The 17,637-nt window shown below is 39.7% G+C and overlaps 1 protein-coding gene across 3 annotated transcripts in view; it reads left to right on the top strand.

Moving 5' to 3' along the window:
- LOC101109422 (phospholipid-transporting ATPase FetA-like) overlaps positions 1-17,637 on the top strand; it is a 124,746-nt gene that overhangs the window by 43,853 nt on the left and 63,256 nt on the right. For all 3 annotated transcript variants that reach the window (XM_060409312.1, XM_060409310.1, XM_042243288.1), the window contains 4 exons: positions 8,335-8,393; positions 14,195-14,308; positions 15,136-15,234; positions 16,823-16,884. In XM_060409312.1, coding sequence (XP_060265295.1) covers positions 8,335-8,393; positions 14,195-14,308; positions 15,136-15,234; positions 16,823-16,884 — 334 coding nt within the window. The remainder of the gene's footprint in view (positions 1-8,334; positions 8,394-14,194; positions 14,309-15,135; positions 15,235-16,822; positions 16,885-17,637) is intronic.

Raw genomic sequence — 17,637 nt, 5'->3', positions numbered from 1 at the left:
ATCCTCTGTCATCCCTTTCTTCTCCCTCCTTCAATCTTTCCCAGCATCAGGGTCTTTTCAAATGAGTCAGTTCTTTGCATCAAGTGGCCAAAGTATTGGAGCTTCAGCTTCAGCATTAGTCCTTGCAGTGAACATTCAGGACTCATTTTCTTTAGGATGGACTGGTTGGATCTCCTTGCAGTCCAAGGGACTCTTCAAGAGTCTTCTCCAACATGACAGTTTAAAAGCATCAATTCTTCGGCCCTCAGCTTTCTTTATAGTCCAACTCTCACATCCATACATGACTATTGGAAAAACCTTAGCTTTGACTAGATGGGCCTTTGTTGGTAAAGTAATGTCTCTGTTTTTTAGTATGCTGCCTAGGTTGGTCATAACTTTTCTTCCGAGGAGCAAGCGTCTTTTAATTTCATGGCTGCAGTCACCATCTGCAGTGATTTTGGAGCCCCCACAAAGTAAAATCTGTCACTGTTTCCATTGTTTCCCCATCTATTTCCCATGAAGTGATGGGACCAGATGCCATGATCTTAATTTTCTGAATGTTGAGTTTTAAGCCAACTTTTTCACTCTCCTCTTTTACTTTCATCAACAGGCTCTTTAGTTCTTCTTTGCTTTCTGTCATAAGGGTGGTGTCATCTGCATATCTGAGGTTATTGATATTTCTCCCGGCAATCTTGATTCCAGCTTGTGCTTCCTCCAGCCCAGCATTTCTCATGATGTACTCTGCATAGAAGTTAAATAAGCAGGGTGACAATATACAGCCTTGACATACTCCTTTTCCTATTTGGAACCAGTGTGTTGTTCTGCCAGGAGCCAGCATGGGGAATCCCGTCCGTGGCAAAGGTCATGAGGAAGAGGCCTGATAGGCAAAGGCAAGATCAGGCCTCGAGGAAACCCCCCTGGGCCTTCTCGAGCATCTACCCCAAAGCCAGAATCTGTCTGTCTTATTATTTTATGACTTTCACCAACGTTTCTGACATTAACAGGGGCTATCCCCGACCCCCTTTCTCTGGAAAAAGTTAACTTAGAGCTCCAGTTAACAGTCTCCTGCATATAAAAGGAGTGTCTCAGCTCAAACCCCTCTGATGGCTCTCTAACTTGCCTGACAGGTTTACCCAGATTTTCACAACTACCCATGTGATTGTTTACAGCCCCCCAACTGTGAGAGGCAGGAGCTTAAAACAACATCTTAAAGATATAGAGCCCATTTTAAGGAGCTAAGAATTATATTGGTGGAGGGTTTTCATTGTTGAGTTAATGACTGCCACCAGGCCTCCATATCCTTTATCTTTTAGGCACCTGGAGGATATTAATCAATGTAATTGGGATGTAGAAAAAGAATATAGTAGTTTTGATGTCAGCAATACTAGACTTTTGAGTTAATGAATTTTCTCTTTGTTATAAATCACTGTACTCCTCTTTCTTGTTGTAAATTGTTGTATCCTTGCTATGTAAGAATGTAACCTTAATTAGTGCTTTCTGAGAGTGGCACCAGACTTTAGTAAGAACAACACTTTAAGGGCATATAAGTTTTCTGGTTGACAGACCCTTATCAGAAAAGGGCCATAAAATGCTAATAGGCATCCTGGCCAGAAGATGATGTAAATCACCTAAGACCTGTGTATAAGGCTAGGTATGCAGAGATAAAGCCTGGTCTTGATAAGGGTCAGGGCTGCTGACCCTGCATGACTTTGTATTATCCATTGATCTCTATGTACAAAAAGAGTATAACAGCTTTCCTGGAAAATAAAGGATGAACCAGTTTCTAAGAAATCTGGCTTCCCCCGTGTCTTCTTTTCTTTCTTACTCTATTTTCTGGCTGATTCCCATCTGGAGCATAGAGGCTCATCATGTCTACTTATTTGCCTGGGCTTATAAGACCCACTCGAGAGGGAGCCCAAGATGGGGCACCCTCCACTATTCAAGCAGGCGCCTGTGGTCTTACACAGACGGTGTATATCTCTTGTCTGAGGCTTGATGGCTTTCTATGTAAACCAAGGAATACAGCCTCTTTCTCTCCTCTATTCTCTTAACTGCAAACTCTTTCCTTATCTCTCTCTAAATCTATATATCTCTCTCGCCACACCATCCCCACTTCGAATTACCCTGGATCCACTGGGGCTGGACCCTGGCATTGTTCTATGTCCAGTTCTAACTGTTGCTTCTTGACCTGCATACAGACTTCTTAGGAGGTAGGTCAGGTGGTCTGGTATTCCCATCTCTTTCAGAATTTTCCTCAGTTTGTTATGATCCACACAGTTAAAGGCTTTGGCATAGTCAATAAAGCAGAAGTAGATATTTTTCTGGAACTCTCTTGCTTTCTCAGTGATCCGACAGATGTTGGCAATTTCTCTCTAGTTCCTCTACCTTTTCTAAATCCTACTTGAACATCTGGATGTTCTCAGTTCACATACTGTTGAAGCCTGGCTTGGAGAATTTTGAGCATTACTTTACTAGCGTGTGAGATGAGCGCAATTGTGCAATAGTTTGAGCATTCTTTGGCATTGCGCTTCTTTAGGATTGGAATGAAAACTGGCCTTTTCCAGTCCTGTAGCCACTGCTGAGTTTTCCAAATTTGCTGGCATATTGAGTGCAGCACTTTCATAGCATCATCTTTTAGGATTTGAAATAGCTCAACTGGAATCCCATCACCTCCACTAGCTTTGTTCATAGTGATGCTTCCTAAGGCCCACTTGACTTCGCATTCCAGGATGTCTGGCTCTAGTCCAGTGATCACACCATCGTGATTATCTGGGTTTTGAAGATCTTTTTTTGTACAGTTCTTCTGTGTATTCTTGCCACCTCTTCTTAATATCTTCTGCTTCTGTTAGGTCCATACCATTTCTGTCCTTTATTGGGCCCATCTTTGCATGAAATGTCCCCTTGGTATCTCTAATTTTCTTGAAGAGATCTCTAGTCTTTCCCATTCTATTGTCTTCCTCTGTTTGCATGGATCACTGAGAAAGACTTTCTTATCTCTCCTTGCTATTCTTTAGAACTCTGCATTCAATGAGTATATCTTTCCTTTTCTCCTTTGCCTTTTGCTTCGCTTCTTTGCACAGCTATTTGTAAGGCCTCCTCAGACAACCATTTTGCGTTTTTACATTTCTTTTTCTTGGTGATGGTCCTGATCACTGCCTCCTGTACAGTGTCATGAACCTCCGTCCATAGTTCTTCAGGCACTCTGTCTATCAGGTCCAATCCCTTGAATCTATGTATTGTTAGCAAGGTGATTGTACAGATGTGATCACCATGTACAAAGAAGTGGTTTCCTGGGGGCATACCAGGCTCCCTCCAGGGATATAGTATGCTACTGAATGGGGGACTGACTAATAGTGCAAAAATGTCATCTGTCTCCAAATTCATAGTAGTTTTGAAATCTATATATGTAAATCCTTGGGTAAAAGGAACTAAACACCCCAGTTTCACTTTTCCTGCAATTTGTGCAAATTCTGAATTTCATTACCCAATGTGCAGACTTTGGCCCCTTAGATATTTTCTATAAGAAATTTAGTCTTGTTCTGATTTCATGATCTTGAGTAATTTTTGCTGATAACCGGAGGATAAATAAAGGAAATTACATGAAGAACCATAAAAGTCCCTGTCTTATCACTGGCTCTCTCCTCAGCTTTCAGAAGCATATTATCTTAGCCCCCTGAGAAATGCAGTGTGATTTTCCAGACCAGAATGTACTTCCCATGGGAGGGAGCTCTGCATTTTCTAATAACCCACTTACACTCCATCCCCAGATTCTCAGTTCAGTTCAGTTCAGTTCAGTCGCTCAGTCATGTCCAACTCTTTGCGACCCCATGAATCACAGCACGCCAGGCCTCCCTGTCCATCACCAACTCCTGGAGTTCACTCAGACTCACGTCCATCGAGTCCGTGATGCCATCCAGCCATCTCATCCTCGGTCATCCCCTTCTCCTCCTGCCCCCAATCCCTCCAGCATCAGAGTCTTTTCCAATGAGTCAACTCTTCGCATGTGGTGGCCAAAGTACTGGAGCTTCAGCTTTAGCATCATTCCTTCCAAAGAAATCCCAGGGTTGATCTCCTTCAGAATGGACTGGTTGGATCTCCTTGCAGTCCAAGGGACTCTCAAGAGTCTTCTCCAACACCACAGTTCAAAAGCATCAATTCTTCAGTGCTCAGCCTTCTTCACAGTCCAACTCTCACATCCATACATGATCACAGGAAAAACCATAGCCTTGACTAGATGGACCTTAGTAGGCAAAGTAATGTCTCTGCTTTTGAATATACTATCTAGGTTGGTCATAACTTTTCTTCCAAGGAGTAAGCGTCTTTCAATTTCATGGCTGCAGTCACCATCTGCAGTCATTTTGGAGCCCAAAAAAATTAAGTCTGACACTGTTTCCACTGTTTCCCCATCTATTTCCCATGAAGTGATGGGACCAGATGCCATGATCTTCGTTTTCTGAATGTTGAGCTTTAACCCAACTTTTTCACTCTCCTCTTTCACTTTCATCAAGAGGCTTTTTAGCTCCTCTTCACTTTCTGCCATAAGGGTGGTGTCATCTGCATATCTGAGGTCATTGATATTTCTCCCGGCAAACTTGATTCCAGCTTGTGTTTCTTCCAGTCCAGTGTTTCTCATGATGTACTCTGCATATAAATTAAATAAGCAGGGTGACAATAGACAGCCTTGACGTACTCCTTTTCCTATTTGGAACCTGTCTGTTGTTCCATGTCCAGTTCTAACTTTTGCTTCCTGACCTGCATACAGATTTCTCAAGAGGCAGGTCAGGTGGTCTGTATTCCCATCTCTTTCAGAATTTTTTTTTATTTGTTTATTGTGATCCACACAGTCAAAGGCTTTGACATAGTCAATAAAGCAGAAATAGATGTTTTTCTGGAACTCTCTTGCTTTTTCCTTGATCCAGCAGATGTTGGCAATTTGATCTCTGGTTCCTCTGCCTTTTCTAAAACCAGCTTGAACATCAGGAAGTTCACGGTTCACGTATTGCTAAAGCCTGGCTTGGAGAATTTTGAGCATTACTTTACTAGCATGTGAGATGAGTGCAATGGTGCGGTAGTTTGAGCATTCTTTTGCATTTCCTTTCTTTGGAATTGGAATGAAAACTGACCTTTTCCAGTCCTGTGGCCACTGGTGAGTTTTCCAAATTGCTGGCATATTGAGTATAGCACTTTCACAGCATCGTCTTTCAGGATTTGAAACAGCTCAACTGGAATTCCATCACCTCCACTAGCTTTGTTCATAGTGATGCTTTCTAAGGCCCGCTTGACTTCACATTCCAAGATGTCTGGCTCTAGATTAGTGATCACATCATCATGATTACCTGGGTCGTGAAGATCTTTTTTGTACAGTTCTTCTGTGTATTCTTGCCACCTCTTCTTAATATCTTCTGCTTCTGTTAGGTCCATACCATTTCTGTCCTTTATTGAGCCCATCCTTGCATGAAAAGTTCCCTTGGTATCTCTAATTTTCTTGAAGAGATCTCTAGTCTTTCCCATTCTGTTGTTTTCCTCTATTTCTTTGCATAGATCGCTGAGGAAGGCTTTCTTATCTCTCCTTAACTATTCTTTGGAACTCTGCATTGACATGCTTATATCTTTCCTTTTCTCCTCTGCTTTTCACCTCTCTTCTTTTCACAGCTATTTGTAAGGCCTCCCCAGACAGCCATTTTGCTTTTTTGCATTTCGATCTTGATTCCTGTCTCTTGTACAATGTCATGAACCTTATTCTGTAGTTCATCAGGCACTCTATCTATCAGATCTAGGCCCTTAAATCTATTTCTCACTTCCACTGTATAATCATAAGGGATTTGATTTAGGTCATACCTGAATGGTCTAGCGGTTTTCCCTACTTTCTTCAATTTGAGTCTGAATTTGGTAATAAGGAGTTCATGATCTGAGCCACAGTCAGCTCCTGGTCTTGTTTTTGCTGACTGTCTAGAGCTTCTCCATCTTTGGCTGCAAAGACTATAATCAATCTGATTTCGGTGTTGACCATCTGGTGATGTCCATGTGTAGAGTCTTCTCTTGTATTGTTGGAAGAGGGTGTTTGCTATGACCAGTGCATTTTCTTGGCAAAAGTCTGTTAGTTTTTGCCCTGCTTTATTTGATATTCCAAGGCCAAATTTGCCTGTTACTCCAGGTGTTTCTTGACTTCCTACTTTTGCATTCCAGTCCCCTATAATGAAAAGGACATCTTTTTTGGGTGTTAATTCTAAAATTTTCGTTGTCTTCACCTCTAATTAAAACTCCAGTCTTAAGCAAATTGGCCAAAATGATTCTGAAGTTTACCTAGAAGAGAAAATAGACAAGAATAGCCAAGAAGAAACATCTCTGGGGATCCAGTGGCTAAGACTCTGTGCTCCCCATGCACCAGGCTCAGATTCGATCCCTGGTTAGGGAACTAGATCCCACATGCTGCAATTAAGAGTTCACATGCCACAATTAAAGATCCTGCATGCCACAACTAAGACCCAACACAGCCAAATTAATTACTTTTTAAAAAGAGAATAGCCAAAAAGATGTTAAAATAGAAGACTGTCTATCCTATAATACAAGTTACATAATTTAAGAGTCAAATGGAGGGAGGGATAAATCAAGAGTATGGGATTAAGAAATAAAAACTACTATACATAATATAGATAAGCTGCAAGGATTTACTGTATAGCACAGGGAACTATATTCAGTATCTCATAATAATGTATAATGGAAAATTATCTGAAAAAATCATATATATATATAAACAACTGAATCACTTTTCTGTACACCTGAGACTAACACAATATTGTAAACCAACTGTACTTCAATTTAAAATTTTTTCTTAAAGATGGATAGACTAGAACTTAATAGAAAGCCCATAATTAGGGCTTCCCAGGTGGTGCTAATGGTAAAGAACCTGACTGCCAATGCAGGAGGCTTAAGAAAACCCATAATTATATTCAATATGTTAGAATTTGGTACATTATAAAAGTGACATTTAAAATAAGAGACAAAATATTTGCAAGTCACTTATAACTGATTTCTATTCAGAACATATTAAGAACTCATAGTTCAGTGATAAAAAGATAATTAACCCGGTTTAAATATGAGCAAAGGATCTGAATAGACATTTCTCCAAAGAAGATATATAAATGTTCAATAAAATACATGAAAAGATACTCAATATCATCATTAGTCAATGGACTAATTAGTTCATGGAATTCTCCAGGCCAGAATACTGGAGTGGGTAGTCATTCCCTTCTCCAGGGGATCTTCCCAACCCAGGGATTGAATCCAAGTCTCCTGCATTGCAGGCAGATTCTTTACCAGCTGAGCTACCTGGGAATCCCTCATTAGTCAATATGGACATGCAAATCAAAATCACAATGAGACGTTACTTCATATCCACTAAGATAGTTAAAATAAAAAAGCACAGTCTTTTACAAGTGTTGGCAAGGATATGAAGAAATTGGAATTCTCATACATTGTCAGTAAGAATGTAAAATCATGCAACTGCTGTGAAAACCTGTTTGGTAGCTTCTCAAAATGTTAAAACCAGAGTTACCATATGACTGAGTAATTCTACTCCTATGTATATACCCAAGAGAAATAAAAACGCCCACACAAAAACTTGTACATGAATGTTCATAACACAGGGCTTAATACCTGTCAAGAACTCAGTAAATGCTTGTTGAACCAATGAAGAATTTAAGAGGCTATAGGAATGTTTTATTCAGAAAGATCTGTTGATAATTTATATTTTTGAGATGTTTTATAACACAGTAAGGAGCTATCTGTAATAGTTTGTGACATCTATGTGTTTTGATGTGATGTTGTTATCAGGCCGACTCCACTAAATCCCAAGTCCCTTGAAGTAAGGACTCTGCCTTACTTATCTTTTTATCTCCTTACAGCATCCAGCACACTGGTTTCTGTGCAATAGATACTGGTAATGATTTATTAATTTAGAGCAGATTTAGGAAAGGCTAGCCTTAGAAAGAACCTCAGATATCTAAACTATTGCTGTAATTAACTTCTGAAGGAGAATTGGGTTTCTGTGTTTGGCAATAATGTTGATGCAGGCCAGCCTGTTGTCTGTGGAAACATAGTCTAGGGTTACTAGAAGCATTAATGGTAGAGAGCTCCTCAGAAGTTAACTTGTCCCCTTGCCTCCAGAAGGCTCAAACACTTGAGGATTTCCATTTTTACCGTATTGCTTGATTCTTTGAACAAAGAGACAACACCTGTTTGTGGACAGGTATTCTTGGTGAGAATGTGTGAGATGCTAGTGAAGTCACTGGCAACCAGCATCCCAGGCTCATCTCAGAGGGGCATCGTGCTCATCATTTCTCTCGTCTTTTTCAGCACCCGAGAGATATCTGCAAGCCAACAACAGAGAATTTAACAGTCTGTTTGGATACCCGGTGAGTATATGGTCTCTAGCTATTTCAAGAGGGGGCTGATGTTTTCCTCTAATATTCCCCATTGTCAGTGAGGCAGGAAATTCCTTGTAGATGTAAATCCTACAACATAGGTTCTACTTTCTTTCAAGCTCCTGTACAATGAGGGCTGGTGCAGTGAGGGCTCAGAAACCAAATTAATCCAGTGACCTAGGCTCAGGGGAGGATGTGTCTCAAATTTTGGTTTTATATATAGCTCCTCGAAAAGAAATACTGTAGCTTGAACAAATGAAAGCATAGTTTCATAGTTTTTTTTTTTTTCACTTAGACATCTCTCTGTGATAGTACATGTAGACCTTCCTAATTTGTTTAATCAGTTCAATTCAATCGCTCAGCCATATCTGACTCTTTGCGACCCTTTGGACTATAGCCTGCCAGCCTCCTCTGTCCATGCGTTCTCCAGACAAAAATACTGGAATAGGTTGCCATGCCCACTGAATCTACTTTTTTACTAAACTAGGATATTTGAAATTCTGAATGGGAAAAAAAATTATACTTCTGTTAGTAAACTACTAAATAAATATATACCCGAATGAGTTCCATTAATATATTCAACTGAATTACCTTTTGCAACTGAATAATATGAAAACTTTTACTTCATTTTATACTTACAGCTTCTAAGCTCTCTTTTTTCATATTCATTGAATCTAGATGTTGTTTAAGTGTATCTAATTCCTAAGAAGAAGGGGAAAAAGCAAATAAATATGCAAATTACAGTAAGAATAATCTATTTATCATTTCAAATACGCATGTGTCAAAGTAAATTTTGTAAACACTTTCAACCCATATCTTACGATTTGACTAGAATTTATTAACATTCATTATTTCTGTTTTGCAAGTTTATTTCATCATTATTAAAAATCTTACATGATCAACCTTTTAAATACTTTATGAGTTTTTAAAAGGGAGTCAGAACTTTTCACAGTGAATCATCATGCTCTGAGAATATCAAATATCAGAAGACTTTAAATTAATGACATTACTATTTAAAGTTATAATTTTTATTTGATTTTTTAACCACATTTCCATATTTTTTTATTATTTTCTGTTAAGGCCAAGACCTATAACAATTTACATGGTACACTCTTAGGGATAAGACTCTTCAAGTGTTTACCATTGATCCTTGAATATAACAGGTTTGAACTGCATGGGTCCACTGACATACATTTTTTTTTTCAAGAAATATGTACTATGGTACTACTCAGTCCAAGGATGGCTGAATCAGTGGATGTGAAACCCCAGATACTGAGAGCCAACTATAAATTATACACAGATTTTAAACTGCACAGGTGTTGCTGTGCTTAACACCCGAGTGTTTCAAGGGCCAAGTAGACCCAATTCAAAAACCCTGTGCAATATTAGCTATCAGTTCAGTTCAATTGCTCAGTCATGTCTGACTCTCTGTGACCCCATGGACTGCAGCAAGCCAGGCTTCCCTGTCCATCACCAATTCCCAGAGCTTACTCAAATTCATGTCCATCAAGTTGGTGATGTCATTCAACCATCTCATCCTCTGTCATCCTCTTATCCTCCTGATATTAATTCATTTAATAGCAACATAGTTTTCCATTGTATCAATATACCTTAATTGATTTAACCAGTTTCTTAATGATTAACATTTTAAGTGTCTCCGTTTATATCCAGGTGCCCCCTCCAAAAAATATTTCTCCAATGTTTTGCTGCAATAAATGGTCCTAAATGAACACCATTTTATATGCCATATACTCTGCTACATTTGTGTGAATATACTTTAGGAGAGTTTCCTAGAAGTGAATTGGCCAGATCAAAAATGAAACACATTAAATATTTGATACATATTGCCAGATTGCCCTCTAAAAAGGTTATATCTATTTATATTTCTATCTATAGCAAAGACTTCTACTTCTCCATATTCCTGCCAAATTGGTATTGTCAGTCTTTTTATCTATACCAGACCCTTTCATGGAAAATGACATTTCATTACCTATCTTTCCTTAATTTTGAGTCAGAGCAATAATTTTTATGTTAATTAGCCTTTGTACATCTTTTTATGGAAATGACTGTTAATGGTATTTGCCCATTTTCTATTAGATTGTTCATTTTCACTTATTTATTTGTTTATAAATAAGTAACTCATAAAAAGATACATGTTTAAAAGTCATGCTCCAATACCCCATCCTTGTCCACATCTCTGCTCCCTAGAATAAATCACTTTTATTAGTTTATCATATATTCAGCAGTACTTCTTTGTGCAAATAAAGCAAATACACACACACACACATGCACACACACACACACACACGCATGTATATATTATCATTTTCCCACTTTCTTAAACTATTCTGAACCTTAACATTATGTCCTGGAGATGTTTTCATAATTATAATTTCATAGTAGCATTTTCCTTCTTTTTTCAACTGCTTCCCTGGCAGATAGCATAATTTATGTAACCACTTTCTTACAAATTGACATTTTGATTGTTTCCAATCTTTTACAATTATAAGCAATTTTTACATATATGTTACTTTATGCATATGTAGATATATTAATATATAGTGTTGTAAGTATAAAATATATATGTGTATATATACTATATATGATATATGTGCATGTGTGTATATATATACTATGTATATAGTATATGTCTATATGCATGTGTGTGTATATATATATATATATATATATACTATATACATACAGTAGTCCCTATAGGATACTAGTTTATGATTTATGAGTTACAGAGGCTCTGGATAATAACAATATTTAGGATATGGCTGTGAGAATAGGTTTCCCCTTCTCTACCTTTTCCGCTCTCTAAACTTTTTCTAAGTAACTCTAAGGTGCAGGTTTTGGCATCACTCTGAGTTTGAACATTGCTCTACTCCTTACTAACGTTGTATCCTTAGGCACATTATTTATTTTAACTTCTTTGATCTTCAGTTCCCTCATCTATAAAAAGAACATAATAATGTTCACTGTACATGGTGGTTGTTAGAGTTAAATATGGTTGTGAAAATGTTAGTTCTCTTTCACCAAAAAACTGTTACCTCTTAACAGAAGGGTACAAATTTCATTCATCTCTGTAACTACTGTTCCCATCACAGTATCTGGCCCATAAATGAAATTCAATAAATGTATGCAAATAATTGATGAACAAGCAAACAGATTTGACTGATTCTTATGTACTTAACAACCATTGCATCTCCCTGGCCCCACCCATTGCTCATTTTTTCCCTATTTCTCTAATTTCTTCCCTTCCTACTCCTTTTAGGCTTCCCCGGTGGCTCAGTGGTAGAGAAGCCATTTGTGATGCAGGAGACTGCCTGCAATGTAGGAGACCCGGGTTTGATCCCTGGGTCAGAAAGATTCCCTGGGAAAAGAAATGGCAACCCACTCCAGTATTCTTGCCTGGGAAATCCCACAGACATCGCAAGAGTCACACATGACTTAGTGACTAAACCACCACCGCCACTGCTCCTTTTCCTCTTTTCAACCCCCTAACTACTGATTCTCATTATATCCTTGGCCTTCTGTTTTCAATTTTCCACTTTAGCAGTCAGTCGGGTGCTGTGCTTAGTCACTCAGTCATGTCCGACTGTTTGTGACCCCCTGGACTGTAGCCCACCAGGCTCCTTTTTCCCTGGGGATTCTCCAGGCAAGAATACTGTAGTGGGTTGCCATACCCTCCTCCAGGAGATCTTCTCAACCTAGGGATCAAACCCCATTGTCCAGCATTGCATGCGAATTCTTTACTGTCTGAGCCACAGGGAATATCCCTGCCCAAATAAATAAATACCCGAAACCCAAATCTAGCATCTCTATCATGTCAAAAGAATTAAACACAAGAATTCTGTAGTAAAGCAAATGTTCTACATCCTCAAGATCTTGCTTCTGGCTTGACATTTAAGAGTAAGACAAAACACTAGTTGCCAAGTTAGTAAAGAAGTACTGATTTGTCTATCTTGGGGCAGAATCAGCATAGCTTTTGTCTTTGTTTTCTAAAAAAAATGCTACCCAAATAAGTAGAAACCAAAATACATTAACTGTAAAGTCAAATGGAAAATTTACTAAAGCCAGCTGCTTTAGTAAGGTAAAAGATCAAAAGATCTTTGGGTCCAAGTATCAGAGTCATCTGGACTTAGACACTAAGAAATTCAGGGTATCTTAAAATCAAAGAAAACCATTTATATGTTAGAATAACTTACCCTCAGGGTTGGGAGGGGCCTTAGAGGTCATTTAGTTAGAACTCCATTCAAGACATACCTGTGAACTTTACAGGACAGATTTTAACTGTTTTTCAATCTCTACTAGTATAGCCCAGTATAGAGCTGTGAACAGAACAAACCTTTTGAGAAATGTGTAGTGTTTGATTGATCATTAATTGAAAAGTCATGGAGAAACACCAAGGAAATCTTAGGTTTAACTTGGATCTCTAAACTCCTAAGTGCTAAGCTATTTGACCAGCTTCTCTTCCCTAGGGAAATAGACCTTAAGCAAGACTTGACTGGATTGCCTGTCTAGTCTTCCAAGGCCAATTTTAGCCTTAGGACAAAAAAATATTAGTTCTCCAAGAGTATTCAGATGTCTTCCCAAGGTAGGACCCAGAAAGAGATTCGTCATGGTTAAGCAATGTCTGTTTTCCAGGACTGCAGGGTAGGTTTGTTCTTTTGTTTGACCCTATAGATGGAGAAGGTGGGAGAGAAGCCTTGTCCTTAGGGGATTATTTGGTCTCATTCTCCTACTTTTCTTAAGCTCATAGATTCAAACCCTTATATCTTAGGTCAAACAACTGAAGATCCAAAAGTAGAAAGTAAGATGGTCTTGTCAACATCTTGAGACTAGCATTGAAGAGGTAGCAAGTTCCCATTTTTACTCAGCAAAATGATAGCTTAGATGTAAGCCAAAACTGTTCAGACCTCCCCCAGGACAATTAAGGGGCAAGTGATTCTCCAGTGCTGAAAGCAACCAGTGTAGGAACCTTCAGTGGGCTAAGGGTGAAAGACAGTCATTTGCTTTTGGCATCTGACACCTTTCAGCACTGAAAGCAAAATGTAAAGACACACCGAAATGGGTTTGCCAGACTTAAGAGAAGCTTCAGTAGAGAGCTCTGAGTAGAGTGAACACAAATAGCAAACTTGCCTTCTGATTGGCACTGAGAAGGACCTTGAGTCAGAGGATAAGATGAAACAGAAAGATTTCTGATTCCAAGGAAGGAAAGCATTTGGATGGTTGCACAAGTGAACTGGGGCTCAGGGAACAGTACAATCTCAACTCCACAAGTAACTAGATGGTCTTCGGCAAATAAATTAACCTCAGGGCCTAGGTTGCCGCATCCTGAAAAGGTGAAATTACTCCCTTCTTAGGGTTGTTTTGAGAATTAAATAAGTTGCTTTTTCTAAAATACTTAGAATAGTACTAAAGTACTCAGAATACTACTTTACACATAGTAAATATTTAATAAGTTTTGATTGTTGTTGATTTTATTATCATCATTATTATCAATAGCATCAATAAACAAAGAATTCTACTCAGGGCATAAATACATCCAGCCCCTCCTAAAAATGTCCCATATTTATCAACCATGCCATCTTTGGCATACATACATAGGCCTCTCTAGGCCTCAAAGAAAAGAGTCTGGAGCCAAACACTTCTTCCTTCCTTCCCTCACTATGTTGGGAAGCTATTTGCTTTTTCCTATTTTATGAAGTGGTCTTGGTCCTTTTTGTTAAGACTTGGAGGTGGAGTCTTTTGTTACTCTAATTGTGCTTGTGTTCTTTTACTAACAGGATAATAGCGTCAAAACCTCAAAATATAATGCCTTAAACTTCTTGCCTATGAACCTGTTTGAACAGTTCCAGAGACTTGCAAATGCGTATTTCCTCTTTTTGCTTTTTCTACAGGTATTACCTTTTAGGACCTTTTCCACAGAATATTTTATCAACTTCTCTGGGGTCAGGTTATGTAATCAGTCCTTCTCCTCCTTAAACTGAGAGATGTTTTCTCTCTTCAGACAATGGGTGAATGGATGGCTGGAGTCTCAGGCCAGTTTCCTAGAACAGCAGTGGTCAGGATTAGCCAGGGTGAAACAAGCCTCTATAAGAGGAAGGAGACAAGGTCGCCGAGTCCCAAATAAGGGGACTCCCTCACCACGACTGCATGACCACAGTTCAGCTTAACGGTGAAAGGCCACAGACTCGATTCTACACCCCCGCCTCAGCTGCAGCCCCATTCCTCCTTCTTGTCCCAGCCTCCCCGACAGAAAGTTAACAAATGGGAGCACCAAGGGAGGAGAATGGTTTAGAACATCAGCACAGGGCACGGAAGCTGGGCAGGGTAGGCACAAGTTGGGAGAGAGAGACGGGTCATCTCATTTCCCCTTGTGCTGAAGGGGTGTAGGCGGTTATGTGGTTCTCCCATGCCCACACTTAATGCCCTACCCCCCAGCACCTTCGTTATCAGAAGAGGAATGGCTCTTTGCCATCAAGACAAAGATACTAGTGTTCAGGGAAGTACCTGGCAATTTATCATCTCCTCTTCTTTCATCTTTAGGAGGTGTTTGCTTATAATGGGGTGGCTATTTGGAGGTTATAACAGTGGAAAGCAACTAGGATTGTTGAACTTATTATGAATCTAGGGAGGTGGAAATGGTGGTATAGTGGGGGTTGGGAGGAAATACATTGTCCTTTAAGCTTTCTGACCCATGTTTCTCTCCCCTTCCCTCTCCCAGTTGATTCCTCAGATCTCCTCCTTGGCATGGTACACGACTGTGGTACCCCTGATGGTGGTGCTGTCCATAACAGCAGTGAAAGATGCCATCGATGATATGGTGAAGTGGCTTCCAGGGCCTCTCTTCCCTCGCTGTACCAAGTCAGGCTGGGGAGGGAGGGAGTGTGAAGGACTCCCCAGAACTGCCTAATACTAGAAGGAAGAAGGAAAGAGGTGTTTCCTTTCCCTATGTCCTTATCTGTGCCAGAGGAATATGAGATTCCCTTAAGCCCAAGATTGGTGAGCCATCCATGGCCAGAAAGGGGTCACGCAAGGCCTTTCTCTGTCTTCTTACTGCCGTCTTTTCCAGGTTTCCTTCCCTCTCCTTCATAACCCACCTCTGCCTTCACTTAGCTCTCTCTGGGTTTGCTCTCACCCTTCTTTCTCCATTCACCCTTCTCCCATTTCTATATTCCTCTTCCCTTCCTCCTGTCCCCCTTGCTTTCTCCAGTCTTATCTCCCTTTTCTGCATTCCCATTCTCCTCTCCAGCTCTCCATATTGCCCTCTCCAGCTTTCGGTTCTATCAGGTGCACACAGCTAGGAACCCTCTGGGTTTAGAGAGCATCATGACTCAACAGAGGCTGGCTCCTTCCTGGCCTTGGCGGAAGAAGCTGGCTTTCAGCGAGTGCAGCGTGGCTTCCTGCATGCTCCTTTACAGCAGGGGGTGGAAGGGCAAATGTGGGGAACCAGTGCTATGCCTACCAGTGGGATTTGGGAAGCCCACCGTGTTGACCTGTTTGGAGCTTCCCAAAGAGAGTCCTTCTGATTTTTATATCAAAGTTTAAGAGCAGAGTGTTTCTCCAGCTCTTCAACTCTGTGACTCTTTAAACCCAGAATTAACATATATAGTGGTTTAAATTTCAGGCACAAATCAGATGTGCAAAAATATAACTTAATTTTCCATAACTAAACTCAGTGTAACTCATAACCACCACCTCACCATCTCAGCCCTTTTTTAATGAGAGCCGAAAGCTAAACTTGCCAATTCAGGATAACCCACGCAGTTCCTTCTGGTTTAGAATTCCATGTCTTTAGGAGAAAATATTCTGACCAATTCAGGATTCTTTCTACCCTCTTCCCAGGGAGTAATCTCAACTGAAAGGAAAGGGACTCATGTGACTCTTAGCATCAGGACATACCCTTATTTGTCACCCTCTTATTTGGGCTTTGAATAGACCTCTATTCCTCTTTCCTCATTGCATCCATGGTAGAAGCTTCTTATGCTGACTGTGGTTAAGGGTAGGGGTATTGGTATGCTTGTGAATATATAACTTCCCTCCACCTACCAAGGTGTAGCACCATCATTTTGCATTCTCTCCTCTGTGGCTTTCAACATAAGTTATTTGTTCTTATCACCCCAGGCTTTGGCTCTTGATATTAAAACAAAGAGTTTATCTCTTTCTTCTCACTTGAATCTTTTTCTGACGTCCTTTCCCAGCTTCTCAGAGACAATCAGCTTCTTGGTTTGGTTTTAACAGTGGAAGAACTTGGAACTGGCCAGGGGCTGGGGGGTAGGGTGGTGAAGAAGTGGGGGTAAGGGAGAATTACAAAGAAGAGGAACTACATTGAATAATACTTCAAAATATTAATCTTCTAAATATGGTTTGCTCTATGTCTATTTCCTGAACATTTTCTTGTATGATTTTAGAAAAGACACCAAAATGATAATCAAGTCAACAATCGTTCTGTTCTGGTGCTGATGAATGGCAGGTAAGTGCTTCTTGGGAAGCCAGTTTAGGTTGGATCGGCTCTGGGAGAGCACTGACCTTGCTAAAACTTGATGTGTTTGGAAAGGTGATTTAAGACAGTGAAAAGAGCCTCGGGCTGGACATGGGAAGAGTTTGTTTCTAGTATGCCCTGAAGTTGCCTCTCTGGACCTCATATTTCTTATCTATAAAATGAAAATAATATTCTTTACCTTAGAGGATGCTTACAAAAATGAAAACAAAATAATATATATTAAAGAAATTAACAAATTATGACATGATATTAGTATGCAAGTGGTTATTACCAGTACAGTGGTCAGCATGGAGATGTCTATCTTTAGTGCATCAGTGGATTCTACATGACTTATTGACCATTCTACTGTAGCCTTTGGTTAGGACATCTTTTTGTTAACAGTCTAAAGAAAATATTGGTGTTGACCTCATTGCTGTAGTGTTTGGTCTTATCTATCTAAAGTATGGGTAAATGCTTATGTTTTTTGTGGGGTCCTGCAAAATTGGAGCAATTTAACTTTGGCAGGGATAGAGGGAGACTGGCATAATTTTATATAAAGTACAATATGAAGAATATCCTAAGAGGTACAAAAATTATCATAGGAATTAATACAAAATAGGCAATCATAACTGGCTAAAGAAATCAAGGAAGATTTTCTAGAACAGATGATGTTTGTGGTTAAAAGATGGGGAAGAATTCAACAGAGATGATATGAAAGGAGAAGTGACCAGTGTTTGCAGAAGC

Source organism: Ovis aries, chromosome 2 (assembly GCF_016772045.2).
Source record: "Ovis aries strain OAR_USU_Benz2616 breed Rambouillet chromosome 2, ARS-UI_Ramb_v3.0, whole genome shotgun sequence".
In the NCBI taxonomy this organism is placed as follows: domain Eukaryota; kingdom Metazoa; phylum Chordata; class Mammalia; order Artiodactyla; family Bovidae; genus Ovis; species Ovis aries.
The sequence above is the reverse complement of the archived record's forward strand: the minus strand, read 5'-3'. Positions and strand labels throughout refer to the sequence as shown.